Below are 16,071 nucleotides of genomic sequence, written 5' to 3' on the forward strand. Positions count from 1 at the left end.
ATCTTCACCAGGACTTAGACCTGAGGGTGAAGTGGCCCAACGACATCTACTACAGTAACCTAATGAAGCTTGGGGGAGTCCTTGTGACTTCCACTGTAATAGGATCAATCTTTCATCTGCTCATAGGTAAAAAGGTCCCCCTTAATTAGACAGGGGCTTTTTCAGCCTCTCCTGAAGATGGTCCTTCAGGAGAGGCTGAATTGTTAATTGTTGCAGAAAAAGTGGCATCCCGCTTATCTATAAACACATAATTCATGGGGTTATTATAATGATCAGCTGTATGTGTCATTAGAAAAGAGCAGAGAAGCAGAATTACTTGTTGACTGGCGCAGAGACACGTACATCTGCTGTGAATAGCCAGGCTCACACTTGAATTGACATATCGCAGCAGTTTGCAGCACATCCACCTCCTGTGTGTCCCTAGCGTCAGATCAGTATGTACAATGATTTTCTTCACAATTTGGGTTTGAGTGGCAACAATTAGTCAATTAATCAATTATGTGTCAGCTATTTAATTAATCACAAACTATTTGGCATTTGATTACTTCTTTTGAGTATTTTTTAAAGAAAATAATTCAAATTCTCTAATTTCAGCATTTTCTAGTTTCTTTAGTCCTCTGACAGTTAACTGAATATCTTTGGGTTGTAGACAAAACAAGACATTTGAGAACATCACCTTGGCAATTTGGAAAACACTGATAAACATTTTTCACTATTTTCTGTAATTTTATGGGCCAAGCAAATAATCGATTAATGAAGAAAACAAATTAATCAATAATGAAAATAACATTAGTTGCAGCCCTAGTTTTGGTGCAAAGACATAAAAAAATCTCATCCATGCCAACTGCGTGGATGAGATTATGAATATCTAGAAAAACACTTAAACACGCTACTACTACATACTGCATGTTAGCAACTTGTCTTTCACATGCCATACGGCTGTAACTGATGAGGCAGTGGCTTCCATAGCTTTTTTCTTAGTTTCCACATGTCTTCTGGACAGGGCCTGGATCACTTGTGCTCCTCTTACACAAACACTCAACCTGCTGGAGGAAGGTTTACGACTATTCTATATTCTCTCCGTCTTTATGATTACCTTAATGTACTCTGAGAGATCCTGAGAGCATTGAAGTGTTTGGATCGTCCTTTGTCCTTATTTTGTAGATTTTCTACGTATTTAACCTTAAAGGGGACATATTATGAAAAACCAACTTTTTAATCATTTGATTATGTACATTTGGGACTCTGGAGGGCCTATCAGCAGCAAAGTGTGAAAAAAAATGACTCAGTCATGTTTTTGTGGGCTGCCTCAGTCAGAATACAGGAGAGAAATCACTCCGTTTCAGACAGTCAGACTTTTTGACGTCATTTCGCCTCCATGTTGCCACCCACCGCAGTTTACTTCCTGTTGACTATCGGAGCTCCGCCATTGTTACTATAAAAGCGCAAGCTAGTGGAGAACAAGCTAGTGGAGAACCAGCAAGCGAGCCCAGCCAGCAGCCTGCCAGGCTAATGTCTGGGCAAAGGCTTCAGCAGACTAACTGTTCAGTCATTGGCTGCACAGCCCAATCTACATATGTGTGAGCCATTGGATTTGTTTTTATTTTTGACGGAAATGTCTGTCGGAAAAGCCGGAACGTGTGTGAACCACTTCCTGTCGGACTGTTTTCACAACCTCGGTCAGTACAACACTGGACTGACTGAAAGACTGTTCCTGAAAGAGGGATTGTACCAACTGTCTGTGGAGAGACAGCAGAGGAAATAACTGTAAGTATTTTTAAGAATTGATGCTGTTTTTCATTGTTCGTGTAATGCTAGCACATAATAACAGTTGTTAGCTACAGGAGCCTCAGTGATGCTAACGTAGTTATTGTTTGTTAAATGTTTGTTAAATGTTTGTTAAATGTTAAAAGATGAAGATGAAACTTATAAGGTGAAGTTAATTTATTAACCAGCTGGTGCAGATGTCTCCATATTCTCCCCTGCTGATATTTTTATAGAGATTCACACAAAGTTTATACTGAGAATCACCAAGCTTCATGCTGGGGGGGGGGGCTCTGTAACTCTGTAACTGTTGAGGGTTTTGTGACCGGGTTAAATTGGCTTTATGTTGGTCTGTATTTAGTTAAAGTGCTCAGTCAGTAATATGTTTGTGTCGCTGTTAGAAAGAGCAGAAAACCTCCGAGTGAACAAACTGTAGCTGCTCATCAGCTGTTAGCTTGTTGAACTGCATGGAACCGGGAATATAATGTCAGTTAGCTTTAATTGTCTTTAACCTGGTAACTTATTATCTGCTGGGTAGCTCAGTATCTGTTCACCGTGTGGATCAATAAAGCAGTGATCAGAAGACACCGTACTTGTACTGTGTATAAATTCAACAGCGGAGGTCATTAGTTTGGTAGCATTGTAGCTTTGATTAGCACACAGCAGCTCTGTGATGTCACTGTGTTACTATAGTTACTGAGTCTGTGGGACTTTATGATGTAATATGAGGGACAGTGTGATCGATAACCCTCGTTAGAAACTACCAAAATACAGGGAGTGAGTTATGGTGATTCTTTTCTGTTTGTGTAACCTGCTAACGTGCTAACCAGCTGGGGCTATCTGCAATGTTTTGTGTGTGTGTGTTACAGTGTGTAAATGAACTTGATCAACGTGCACCGGAGTTAACAATAGAGCTACTGTGAGAGAGAAATAGTCAAACTGCAGGGATTCATTAGTTTAGTAATATTGTGTAACTACGACGCTCACTAGGCTTTATGTGGAGTCAAACACTGCTTTATTATTTTATTTTATAACTTAGGACTACTTTGAGCCACAATGAGCTGTTGTACTTGTATTATATTATACCGTATTATATTGTACTGTATATTATATGCTGCCTTACAAGTAACACTGCATCTGACTTGTTTTACAGGTGACCTGATGAAGCTCAGGTGTTCCTGGACCCATCAGAGGACAGAGACAGCTGCAGCATCAGGACAGTATGAAGGACACGATCTGCACAGTTTACATAAAAGTTCTAGCTTTGTTACTTACAACATGTGTAACTGGAATATAAATTAAACATAAATAAAGTGTTTTACTTTTAAGAAGAGTTTTGGTCATTTTTAAATACAGTAATAAGTGTGGTTTTATATAAATAACATGTTATTTCACAAAGGTTTTATGAAGATTTCCTGGATGTACAAGAGTTGAAAACCTGATTTGTGTAACATCTATGTATGAAAATGTTAAACCTGTATTAATGACTGTAAGCAACACAATACATTACTGTCTCACATTCAAACTGTATTATGTTGGAAGATAAATTACATCATAATATATAATATAAATTATAGAATATCCAGTATATATACAGTATTTTGAATGGGGTTCAAACATAATTGCAGCTTTTACACATATCTGAAGGTTCACTTTGGTAATAATACTTTCAAGTTAAAATATCAGACTATGAAATATGGACACAGTTAACAGTTGGTTACTTAGCAGTTTTTAAACCACATAAACAAGTTACTTTATTAGATGAGTAATTCCTTCAGTTATGTTGACATGTTGTACAGGATAAAGTATTGCAGGCATATAATATGTTTAACTTCACTGTAGGTCACTGCTCACTGCTGTACCTGTAAAGACAAGCATAAAACACAGTGTTGGTTCTCATAGTTAAGGTATAAACACTAACATTATGTGATAGAGGTTTTTATAGCAGTATTTACCTGAGGAAAACGTCACAGAAAGCTGTAATCCTGATTGTTGATGTTGTTCATTTCTCCGTGATTTCAGGTCAGACTCCCGCTCTAACATGTCCGCTGGTGAAGTTTTTGGTTTAGAAGCAGTTATTGAATTAATATTGACGGTAGAAATGCAGCTAAACTCAGTAGCAGTGAGGAGCTAACTGCCGGTGTGTCGGTTTAACTGGTGGTTGAATTAACTGGTGATATTCCCGAGCATTGATGCAGATCTGTACACTAGAAATACTGACTGAATTGACTTCTTTTCATAATTTTAACCCACCAGAATGAAATCCTTAACAATGTCAACACTCCAGTTCTGATGTCTAATAAGATTAACGGAGTTACCTGAAATTTGAATTAATTTTATTTGTGACGGCGATCTCCGGAGGCTTGAAGAGAATGACACAGTAGGTGACTGTGTCGATGCCTGTTCCAAACACTGTAAATGTCTATAAATAATTCAGAAAATGTTTTTGCTGTCGTTTTACGAATCCTTATTAATCTGATGTCCAGTCTATTTGAGAAGAGTTTATACTGTCACACAGTCTGTAAGGAAACATACAGTCTGCAGTATATGTTTAATGCAGTGTGGAGTCAGCTGCGGCAAAGCGTGATACGCCCAGATCAACTGGTGATAGCCTACAACATTTTACCATCGATCATGTCGCGTCTTCACTTTTAATCTCACCAATCACAATGATATTATTTACACAACAGCACACTCTTTCTTGCAAATTAGACAACTGTCAAATCTCATTTTGCAATAGGAACAGAAATTGGATAAAGTTAAAACTTTAATCAGTAGAGGGGCTACACTATACAAATCCTTTTCACATGTCACAACTTTGGGGGATTTTGAATAAATGGGACAGAGATTATAAGATGTGATAGAATTGTGGTATTATATATAGAAACAGTCAGTATATGTTTAATACCATGTTGAAGTAGAGTTGTGGCAAAGCATTATATGACCAGATTAACTTGTGATGCAACGTCTGTCTACCATTGATCACATTTCATATTAAAGTTTATCTAAACTTTTATCTTTTATTTATATTCTATACATGTCAGCAAAGTCTTTCAACCAAATTAGATATTGTAATTAATTTGGCAAATAGGAGCAGAAGTTGGATGCCCAGCTGAACACAACTTATTCAAATCCACAGAGTTGTGACATGTCCAGCAAACATGTTGACTGAATCTTGTAGACTGTTGGGATGAGTGAGCGAAACGTCTAGATTTTAATATTAAACCCGATCGTCAGTAAATACAGATAGTGTAGCATGAATGAATGTGCACTCTGCCACAGCTGACACAGTTCTCTACACTGCTTGGAGCGTAAACTCAGACTGATTAATTTATAGGCTGGATGAATTACACACATTAAAAACAACTATGACACAACACCGATAACATGAGGATTTTGGACGTTTTATTGACGTTATCAGTGTTATCACATACATTGCCATTCCCTATAGTCCTCACTTTATACTCTTACAGATTTGAGAACCTACTGGTTCCAGAGGAATACATAAATATTCATTATAGAGACGTTTTTGTGAAGGTTTTTTTTTTCCACATGAGAAACTACGAACATTGAGCTCATCATTGCAACCAGTCTCACTCAGGATAATATCACCTGTTAATCTAAACTCAAGCTACATTAATGTTGTTTTACAACAGTGCGAGCGTGTGGTTGCCTTTATAAACAATTACATTTTGGTGTGTTTAAATTATTTAAAATAGTTAGTGTTTCTAAGATGTATTGTAAAGCCATTGTATGATTACAATATACAATATCCAAAGAAGTCTTTCTTCGATGTAACGTTATACTCGGGGAGGACTCAGAACTGAAACAACGGTAGCGATCAGCAGCTGTTAATGTCACCATGACAGTGAATAATAGTTCCGTAGTGAGGAGCAGACACCAACATTATTGTTCCAGCACAGAGTTTCTATTGCAGTGTTTTAAAAGTCACCAACAAATGAATGTCATAGAAGTAGTCAGAATCTTTATTTCCTGGTTCGGCAATAAGGGGTCCTAAAAAGCCACGCCTACACACATCTGCCTCAGTATCACCAGTTAATTCAACTCCAGTTAAACCGACACACCGGCAACACTGAGGCAGAAGTGGGAGAGGTCGGAGCGTCATCCGCGTGAACCGCGTCATAATGCCGACCAATCGAGCAGACTGGGCTTTTAGGGAGGGGGGCCTTAAAGAGACGGGAGCTAAAATCGATCGATTCAGACAGAGGCTGAAAAGAGCTGCTCAGCTAAAAATAATGTGTTTTTTGAACATTAAAACATCTAAACCTATTGTAGTAGAGCCACAAAATACAATTATGAACCTGAAAAGAGGCATAATATGTCTCCTTTAAATCACTTGTCTTGCACACAGGTGATCTCTTCATATTTTCCAACTTGTAGAAACACATAAACACTATTTTTTCATGATGATTTTAGTGTGTCATAGTAAAGGGGTGAATACTTATGCAGTCAGTTTTTTAGTGTGCTGTCACCTTCCACCTACTCTATCTATAGTAATATGGGGTGGAACAACTATTTAGTCAGGAATAGTAATAATACAGTTTATATATACTGTATATATCTTTTGCAGTATATTATCAGCCAGGCACCAGTCAAATACTGTTATTGTTTGCCTGACAGGCTGTGGGTTCAATGTGACAAACAGCAACCCAACAGTGTGCATCAATGACCTGATCCAGCAGCACAACATACAGCATAACTGCAGCCTGCAGCCCCTCAGCTGTTGCCAGCTCATCGCTCGGACTGTCACCTGCCTGGAGAGTCTCATCTGCAGCTTCCAACAAGGAGGCCCAGATGCCATCCTGCCCACCTACTACAAGAGATGGCTCCACAGGTAAGCATTAACTTCAATGTAATTCAATAGAGCAGGTCTATACTCATACTCAACTCCATACTCCTTATAAAATTATTTACAGAGATCCAACATTTGCCACCTTGAGCAAGCACTTGGCGACCACAGCAAGAAAAACTTCCTTTTAAGAGGCAGAAACCTCAAGCAGACCCCAGCTCTAGGTGGGTGGCCGCCTGCCTATACCAGTTGGGGTTAGAGAGGAAGAGAGGAGGGTAGGGGGAGTAGAGAGAAAGAGGGGTGAGGGGATGGGAAGAAATAGCAGCATAACGACTCACCTGAGCCAGCCCTAACTATAAGCTTTATCAAAGAGGAATGTCTTAAGCCTACTCTTGAATGTGGTGAGGGTGTCTGCCTCCTGAACCACAAATGGAAGCTGGTTCCACAGGAGAGGAGCTTGGTAACTGAAGGCTCTGGCTCCTGTTCTACTTTTAGAGACTATAGGAACCACAAGTTTAATCAGTCTTGACCTCATTCTATCATATGGCATTGATATTGACCATTTAATAGTCTTCCCACATAATCCTTTTTTATCAGACCATTATTTAATAACCTTTGAATTCCTGTTACTAGACTACAAGCCATTAGGCAAAACGTCCTCCAGCAGATGTCTATCTGATAGTGCTGTAGCTAAATTTAAGGAGGAGATTCTGTATTTAATTCAATGCCACGTCTCAATATAACAGAGGACTCCCTTGTTAACCTTAGTCCCTCCCAAATTGATCATCTTGTCAATAGTGCTGCCGTCTCACTGCGAACAACACTTTACTCTATTGGCCCTCTAAAAAAGGAGATATTAAAACATAGCAGGCTAGCAATGTGGTACAACCACCAAACCCGCCAATTAAAGCAAAAAAGGTGGAAAAGGAAAGAAATCACATTCAATATGGTAAGATAGTCTTTAAACATATAGAAAGGCCCTCTGTAATGCCAGAGCAGCCTATTATTCAACATTAACAGAAGAAAATAAGAACAACCCCAGGTTTCTTTTGAGCACTGCAAGCTGACAGAGTAACAGCTCTATTGAACCATGTATTCATAAAGCCCTCAGTAGCAACGACTTCATGAGCTCCCATTTCTCTCTAAGACAGTTGTGTGACTTTCTACATAGCAACAGCTTATTTGAGGATTTTCAGTCAGGATTTAGAGTACATCATAGCACAGAGACAGCACTGGTGAAAGTTACTAACGACTTTTTAATTGCATCAGACAATGGACTTGTCTCTGTACTTGTCTTGTTATATCTTTGTGACCACTTGTCAGTGGTCATAATGTTATGGCTGATCGGTGTATTTTCTAGCATTGCGAGATAAGACAGATCTAGCAAGCTCTTTGCACAGTAGTTTCTGTTGTGGGAAAATATGAATATTCTTGCCAGTAACAGACAATCACTATTAGTTTTGGTACTGCTTGACAACATTGTGAAGTATCATTACCTGAATCATTTTCTGACACATCAAGGTTGGCAACCCCAGTGTATTAAGGTGCTTTTAAGGCAGTTCTGGCTATTCTGCTTCCTGCCACACAACCCAACCTTAAAACTACAGCCAACACTAATTAAAGTACTGTCTCTCTGGCTGGCTAGCTTAAAGGAAATTGTTTTTTGTTTTGTTTTGTTTTTTTAAAGTTATTTTTTTGGCCTTTTATTGCCTTTATTTGATAGATACAACTGAAGGACTCAGCCTTGGTACATGGGTCGCCAGCTCTACCCACTGAGCTAACCGGGCGCTCAAAGGAAAATGTTTTAATGTGAAAGCTGTCTGTTATAGCTGCCATCAACTTGTGTCAGACATACAAAGCTCATGGTCCCCAAGCTGTGATAGGATAGTTGATTGTTTTTTATTTTGGCATAGACAGTGCCTCACCAGCTCAAAGAAGAAATAGCTCCCTTCCGCTTTCTCAAGAAAACTGATGACAGTGCTTTGCAACTCAAATCAACTTTATTTATATAGCACATTTCATACAAACATACAGCCCATGCAGCTTCATGTAACAAATTGAAATATAACATAAAGTCGAGGCAGACAGCCACCCACCTAGAGCCAGGGTCTGTCCGAGGTTTCTGCCTCTTAAAAGGACCTTTTTCCTTGCCGCTGTCGCCAAGGTCTTGCTCATGGTGGGAACTGTTGGCTCTCTGTAAATAATTTTATAAGGAGGACGGTCTAGACCTGCTCTATTTGAAAAGTGTCCTGAGATAACTTTTGTTATGAATTGGCGCTATAAAAAAAATAAAAATGTAATTGAATTGAAAAATGATATGCAGTACACCACCACTTCTGTTGTGGATTCAGTGTGGTCTGGAAATTTTGTGAAAATGTCAAAATAAAAAACGCTGAGACACTAGGTCCCCTGGCCTTCCCATTTCGTTGTGTAGCGGGACAGTAGTAGGACCTAATGGGGGGGCTGTGGCTCAGAGGCAAAGCGGGTCATCCACTAATAGGAAGGTTGTTGGTGCGATCCCCGGCTCCTCCCACCATGTGCCGAAGCATCCTTGAGCAAGATACTGAACCTCGAATTGCTCCCGATGCTGTAAATCTGTGTGTGTGTGTGAATGTGTATGAATGAGTTAGTTTCTGTTCAATGGGTTTTGCCATCACTGTGTGAAAGGGCGAATGTGGCATGTAGTGTAAACTAGTGGAGTAGAGTGGTCGGAAGACTAGAAAGGCTCTATACAAGTACAGGTCCATTTACCATTTATCATTTACAGGATTGAAAAAAGAAAAAGAGAAAAATTTAGACTGTCACACCTGAGAGTGCTCGTTAATTTTAAGGGCAAACCTGAAGAAACAGCAGGTTGCTGTTCGCTTCTAAAAAAAAAAGTGGTTAATTCTTTAATTTTTAACTGCGTAGTTTTGTTTACTGAATACCTGCTCTTAAACATGCTTTTAATTTAATTATGATACAGTAGATGCATATAATAATGTACTGTATTTCACTTTATTTCTTCAATTGATTTGTTTGTATTTAGGCATTTCAAATCCTCCGTATGAATCTGGCCTGTTAAGAGATTAGTGCAGGAGTTGGTGGGTTGCCTCAGTCTTTAAGGCTCTCACTCTTGGTCTAAGCTGTGTAGCAAACACCCCTTTCAGCTGCAGAGTTTGTTGTTCCTGAACCCCATACTAACATCCTGAAGCAGAACTGTAACAGTAGCTCTCTGTGCTCTGCTCTTAGCGGGACTCTGGTGCGTCTCTGGAGCGAGGATGGGCTGGAGGCTGAGGTGGTGGGTCTGGACCACAACGGCTTCCTCCAAGTGCACAGCAAGGAGCAGGGCGTGGTCTCAGTGGAGCCTGATGGAAACTCTTTCGACATGTTGAAGAACCTGGTGGTCATCAAGCAGCGTTAGGACCAAACCCAACAAAACACAGACTCAGCGTCTCTTTCAGCACATTGAACCAGTAACTGAGTTATTAGAAAACTATATCAATGTGTCAGGGTTTTCTAATTGATTCATATGTCACTGGTTTACAGTGGGATAATTGGTTAGCTTCTTCTTATGTGAAGCTGACATACATTTGAAATAGGTGTGGTCATTTGTTGGAAGACACACAATGATGATAACTGGGTTTAAAGGCAGCTACATTAAGTTATATCTGCATCAGTGACTAGCACATACTGTACATCAGCTTGATCATTACCTGCTGGTTTTGGACCACCTATTCAAACCATTATTTAACTTGTACTACTTTCTGGGCACAATATATCTCATACTCCTCATTTGAAAATCTAACCTAATTCCAGTGTCACATGTAAACGGTGACCATTGCAGCTTTTTCTGTTGCTAATTTCAGCTAAATAAATACTTCCACAGAAAATATGTTGTTCATTTCTTTAAATTAACCAGCATTTGTTTACTTACACTGATCAGCCAAAACATTATGCAGCCCCATATGCAACTAACTGCACTGTGTGTTCTTACACCTTTCTATCAGAACCAGCATTACATTTTTGAGCTTTTTCAACTTTTTCGGACATGGTTTCACTGTAAGGATAAACTGTTGTCAGTCTGAATGACAAAAATAAGAAAAACTTTGAGGCAGACATTTTTTGCATTTTGATAATGTGCATGATTATGTTACCTAACAGTTTTTATAGTTGTGGCAGAGCTGGTGAACAAATAATCATCTTTTTAAAATATTCAGCTAGCTATAAAGCTAGTAACCAGCTAACATTTGATAGCTGATGCTGAGCTTTTGCTAACATTCCAGGTTACTCACCCATCTGGTGAACTTCCTTTATGTATTGAATATCTACACACCATCTACTGTACATAGCAAGGTATCAATATAGTTTTAAATTATTTTTTTTTAAATTTAAATATTTCGCCAATGTATTTAATTTGAACCCCTGTGTTGTGATATATATCATATCACCAGATTCTTGCAAATACACAGCCCTATGTCCTACCTGTACAAGTGCCTGATGGGATAATGGTTTAAAAAGAAGGGGTTTCCAAAAACCAAAAATACTAAAGAGATGTACAATGCCTATAAAAAAGTATTCACCCCCCCTTGGATTTTTCACCCTTTTGTTTCTTTATACATGAAATCATGGTCAATATATTTTTTGACAAGATATCAAACTGAAAACAGATTTTTACAAACTAATGTCAATTAATTAGAAATATATAAGGTAAAGAAGATGATTCCAGAAATATTCACCCCCTTTAAAGTGACTGACCTAATTCAACAGAAGTCCAGCTAGTTGATGCCAGCAGTGTCACAATAAGTGAAATGGAGATCACCTGAGTTCAGCTGATGTGTGTCAAGTGATTGTAGTATAAAAAACACCTGTGTCCAGTCTCTGGTTCATCAGTTTTCCTACTACAATTGCAACATGAAGAAAAAACAAACACTCCAAGCAACTCAGAGAAAAGATCCTTGAAAAGTACAAGTCAGGAGATGGCTACAAAAAGATTTCCAACTCACTGGACATCCCATGGAGTTCAGTTAAATCCATCCATCAGAAAAGGATGGAGTATGGCACTTGTTTAAATCTGCCTAGAGCTGGCCATCCTCAAAAACTGAGTGACCGGGCAAGAAGAAGACTGGTGAGGGAGGCCACCAAGACACCTACGACCACTTTGAAGGAGTTAAAAGCTTCAGTGGCCCAGATGGGAGAGACTGTACATACAACAACTGTTTCCCGGGTTCTTCACCAGTCAAAGCTGTATGGGAGAGTGGCAAAGAGAAAGCCACTCTTGAAAAATGATCATATGAAATCTCGCCTGGGATTCGCCCAAAGGCATGTGCTGGAGTCCAAGGTCAATTGGAAGAAGGTTCTTTGGTTTGATGAGGCAAAAATTGAGCTTTTTGTCCATCAGACTAGACACTATGTTTGGCAAACACCAAACACTGCACATTGCCACAAATACACCATCTCCACCGTGAAGCATGGTGGTGGCAGCATCATGCTCTGGGGATGCTTCGCAGCAGCAGACCCTGGAAGGCTTGTAAAGGTAGAGGGGAACACGAATGCCGAAAAATATCGCCAAATCCTGGAGGATAATCTGACTCAGTCTGCAAGAGAACTACAACTTGGGAGAAGATTTATTTTCCTGCAAGACAACAACCCCAAGCATATAGCAAAAGGTGAATGTTTTGGAGTGGCCAAATCAAAGCCCAGATCTCAATCCAATCGAGAATTTGTGTCTGGACTTGAAAAGAGCTGTTCACGCCCGATCCCTGAGGAACCTGACAGAGCTTGAGCTGTTTTGCAAGGAAGAATGGAGAAAAATAGCAGTGTCCAGATGTGCCAGCCTGATTGAAACATATCCACCCAGACTCAGTGCTGTAATTGCAGCCAGAGGTGCATCTACTAAATACTGACCTGAAGGGGGTGAATATTTATGCAATCATCTTCTGTACCTTATATATTTTTAATTAATTGACATTAGTTTGTAAAAATCCGTCTTTGATATTAAAGAGGGGTTTTTTTCAAATTTTCCAAAAAGCCAAATTATATTGACCATGATTTCATGTATAAAAGAAACAAAAGGGTGAAACATCCCAGGGGGTGAATACTTTTTATAGGCATTGTATTGGTTGCCTTATGTATCTTTTTGTATGAATGTACATCGTCACCCCTGGATGGTGTTACTGTAATGCAACAAATATTATATTGGGTGCCTGTGGCAGGTGGAACGGGGCATCTACTAATCGCAGGGTTGGTGGTTCGAGCCTGCCTCTTCCTGTCGATGAGTCCCAAAGTGTCATTTCCCCAAGCAGTCACTCCAATAAAGTTACAGCTAATTAATTTAATATTCAATTATCAACAAACTTTCCAACTGGTAAATACATACACCAAGTATGTAGTTTTGCCACTGAACCAGTACCGCACCACAGAGATAGTTAGCCTCCGGTAGATCCCCCGGTAGTTCCCGAGCAGCCGGGAAGACAGGGAGAGTGGGTGAATGTTCGGAGGAAGCATAAAACGCCGAAGCCCACAGTTCACCACCAGCCGATTCACGTTTCCAATAAATTTTCCCCACTCAGCGACACACCCGCTGAGGAACCAACTCTGGTTATTGGCAGCTCCATAGTCAGAAACGTGAAGTTAGCGAAGCCAGCGGCCATAGTTAAATGTATCCCTGGGGCCAGAGCGGGCGACATTGAATCAAATTTAAAACTGCTGGCTAAAGGTAAACGTAAATATAGCAAGATTGTTATCCACGTTGGCAGTAATGACACCCGTTTACGCCAATCGGCGGTCACTAAAATTAATGTGGAGTCGGTGTGTAATTATGCTAAAACTATGTCGGACTCCGTAGTTTTCTCTGGACCCCTGCCCAATGTGACCAGTGATGACATGTATAGCCGCATGTCGTCATTCCACCGCTGGCTGTCGAGGTGGTGTCCAGAAAACGATGTGGGCTTCATTGATAACTGGAAGCCTTTTTGGGGAAAACCTGGTCTGATTAGGAGAGACGACATCCATCCCACTTTGGATGGAGCGGCTCTCTTATCTAGAAATATGGCGAAGTTTATTTCTAAAACCTGACAGTCCAGAGTTGGGACCAGGAAGCAGAGCTGCTGTCTTACACACTTCTCTGCACTTTCTTTAGAACAGTCACCCACCAAAACCCCATAGAGACTGTCTGTCCCCCGACCACCTCAATTATTTAAAGAAATAAGAATAAGAGGAGTTAAACATAAAAATCTAATAAAAATTAAAACTAACTCCTCAGTAGCACAAAATAAGAGAATGAAATGTGGGCTGTTAAATATCAGGTCTCTGTCCTCTAAAGCTGTTTTAGTGAATGAATTAATATCAGATTATGATATTGATTTACTTTGTCTTACTGAGACCTGGTTGTCCCACGAGGAGTATGTTAGCCTAAATGAATCCACTCCAATTATTAAAACATAGGAAACTAGCACCATGGTATAACCACCAAACCCGCCAGTTAAAACAAATAGCCAGGAAATCTGAAAGGAAATGGTGCTCTTCCAAATTATCAGAATATCGCTCAATTTGGCAAGATAATCTTAAAACCTATAGAAAGGCCCTCCGTAACGCCAGAGGAGCCTATTTTTCAGCACTAATAGAAGAAAATAAGAATAACCCTAGGTTCCTCTTCAGCACTGTAGCCAGGCTGACAGTGAGCCACAGCTCTATTGAGCCACATATCCCCATAAACTTAAGTAGCAACGACTTTGAGCTTCTTTTATAATAAAATTATTACTATTAGAGAGAAAATTAATCAACAACTGCCATCAGTAGTTATCAGTGGCTCTCCAAGTTCAGGAACTTTAACTAATGTAAACCCATATATATTCAGGCTGTTTTTCTGCTATCGATCTTCACCAGTTAACTTAAATAATTTCTACATCGAAGCCATCAACCTGTCTGTTGGACCCGATCCCAACTAGGCTGCTTAAAGAAGTCGTACCCTTAATTGGCACTTCTTTACTGGATATGATTAATCTTTCTGTATTATAAGGATATGTACCACAGTCCTTTAAAGTAGCTGTAATTAAACCCCTTCTTAAAAAGCCCACTCTTGACCCAGGGGTTTTAGCCAACTATAGACCGATCTCTAACCTCCCCTTCCTCTCTAAGATTCTGGAGAAAGTAGTCGCCAAAGAGTTGTGTGACTTTTTACATAACAATAGTTTATTTGAGGATTTGCAGTCAGGGTTTAGAGTTCATCACAGCACAGAGACAGCTCTGGTTAAAGTCAATTATGACCTTTTGATTGCTTCAGACAATGGACTTGTCTCTGTACTTGTATTATTAGATCTTAGTGCCGCATTTGACACCATTGACCATAATATTCTTTTACAGAGACTTGAGCATCAAATTGGCATTAAAGGAACTGCACTAAGCTGGTTTAAGTCATATTTATCAGATCGTTCGCAGTTTGTACATGTTAACGATGAATCTTCAATAAATACTACAGTTAGTCATGGAGTTCCACAAGGTTCTGTACTTGGACCAATAATATTTACTTTATATATGCTCCCGTTAGGCAACATTATTAGGAATCACTCCATTAACTTTCACTGTTATGCAGATGATACGCAGTCATATCTATCAATCAAGCCCGATGAAATTAATCAATTATCTAAATTACAAACATGTCTTAAGGACATAAAATCCTGGATGAGCTGCAATTTTCTGATGTTAAACTCAGAAAAAAACGAAATTCTTGTTCTTGGCCCCAAAAATCTTAGAGACTCACTGTCTAAAGATATAGTTACTCTAGATGGCATTACCTTGGCCTCTAGCACCACCGTCAGGAATCTTGGAGTTATCTTTGATCAGGATTGTCATTTAATTCCCACATAAAGCAGACCTCTAGGACTGCCTTCTTTCATTTACGTAATATTACAAAAATTAGACACATCCTCTCACAGACAGATGCAAAAAAACTAATCCATGCATTTGTTACTTCTAGGCTGGATTACTGCAACTCTTTATTATCAGGTTGCCCCATTAAGTCCATTAAAACGCTCCAATTAATTCAAAACGCTGCAGCACGAGTACTGACAGGAACTAGAAAAAGAGATCACATCTCTCCTGTACTAGCTTCTCTGCACTGGCTCCCTGTAAAATTTAGAATAGAATTTAAAATTCTCCTCCTCACCTATAAAGCTCTTCATGGTCAGGCCCCTTCATATCTTGAAGAGCTCATAGTACCCTATTACCCCACTAGAACACTACGTTCTCTGAATACAGGGCTACTTGTGGTTCCTATAGTCTCTAAAAGTAGAACAGGAGACAGAACCTTCAGTTACCAAGCTACTCTCCTGTGGAACCAGCTTCCAGTTGTGGTTCGGGAGGCAGACACCCTCACCACATTCAAGAGTAGGCTTAAGACATTCCTCTTTGATAAAGCTTATAGTTAGGGCTGGATCAGGTGAGTCCTGAACCATCCTTAGGATTATTTGTCTGAGGTCCATCACACAGCTTCTTGATGACACTTCATTTGTCTTCAG

General features: G+C 39.6%; 1 protein-coding gene and 1 long non-coding RNA gene across 5 annotated transcripts in view; both read left to right on the forward strand.

Moving 5' to 3' along the window:
- Positions 1–16,071, forward strand: part of hlcs (holocarboxylase synthetase (biotin-(proprionyl-CoA-carboxylase (ATP-hydrolysing)) ligase)) — a 65,346-nt gene that overhangs the window by 41,872 nt on the left and 7,403 nt on the right. For 2 of the 4 annotated variants that reach the window (XM_051386385.1, XM_051386387.1), the window contains 3 exons: positions 12–126; positions 6,406–6,619; positions 9,806–10,446. In XM_051386385.1, coding sequence (XP_051242345.1) covers positions 12–126; positions 6,406–6,619; positions 9,806–9,977 — 501 coding nt within the window. In that variant the 3' untranslated portion in view covers positions 9,978–10,446. Of the gene's footprint in view, positions 1–11; positions 127–6,405; positions 6,620–6,701; positions 6,799–9,805; positions 10,447–16,071 lie in introns of those variants that run through there. The other 2 variants (XM_051386386.1, XM_051386388.1) reach the window with 2 other exon arrangements.
- On the forward strand, positions 133–3,095 carry LOC127355519 (uncharacterized). The gene is made up of 2 exons (XR_007881777.1): positions 133–1,767; positions 2,918–3,095. It is a non-coding gene; the product is annotated as an uncharacterized LOC127355519 (long non-coding RNA).

Source organism: Dicentrarchus labrax, unplaced genomic scaffold (assembly GCF_905237075.1).
Source record: "Dicentrarchus labrax unplaced genomic scaffold, dlabrax2021, whole genome shotgun sequence".
NCBI classification, from domain to species: Eukaryota; Metazoa; Chordata; class Actinopteri; family Moronidae; genus Dicentrarchus; species Dicentrarchus labrax.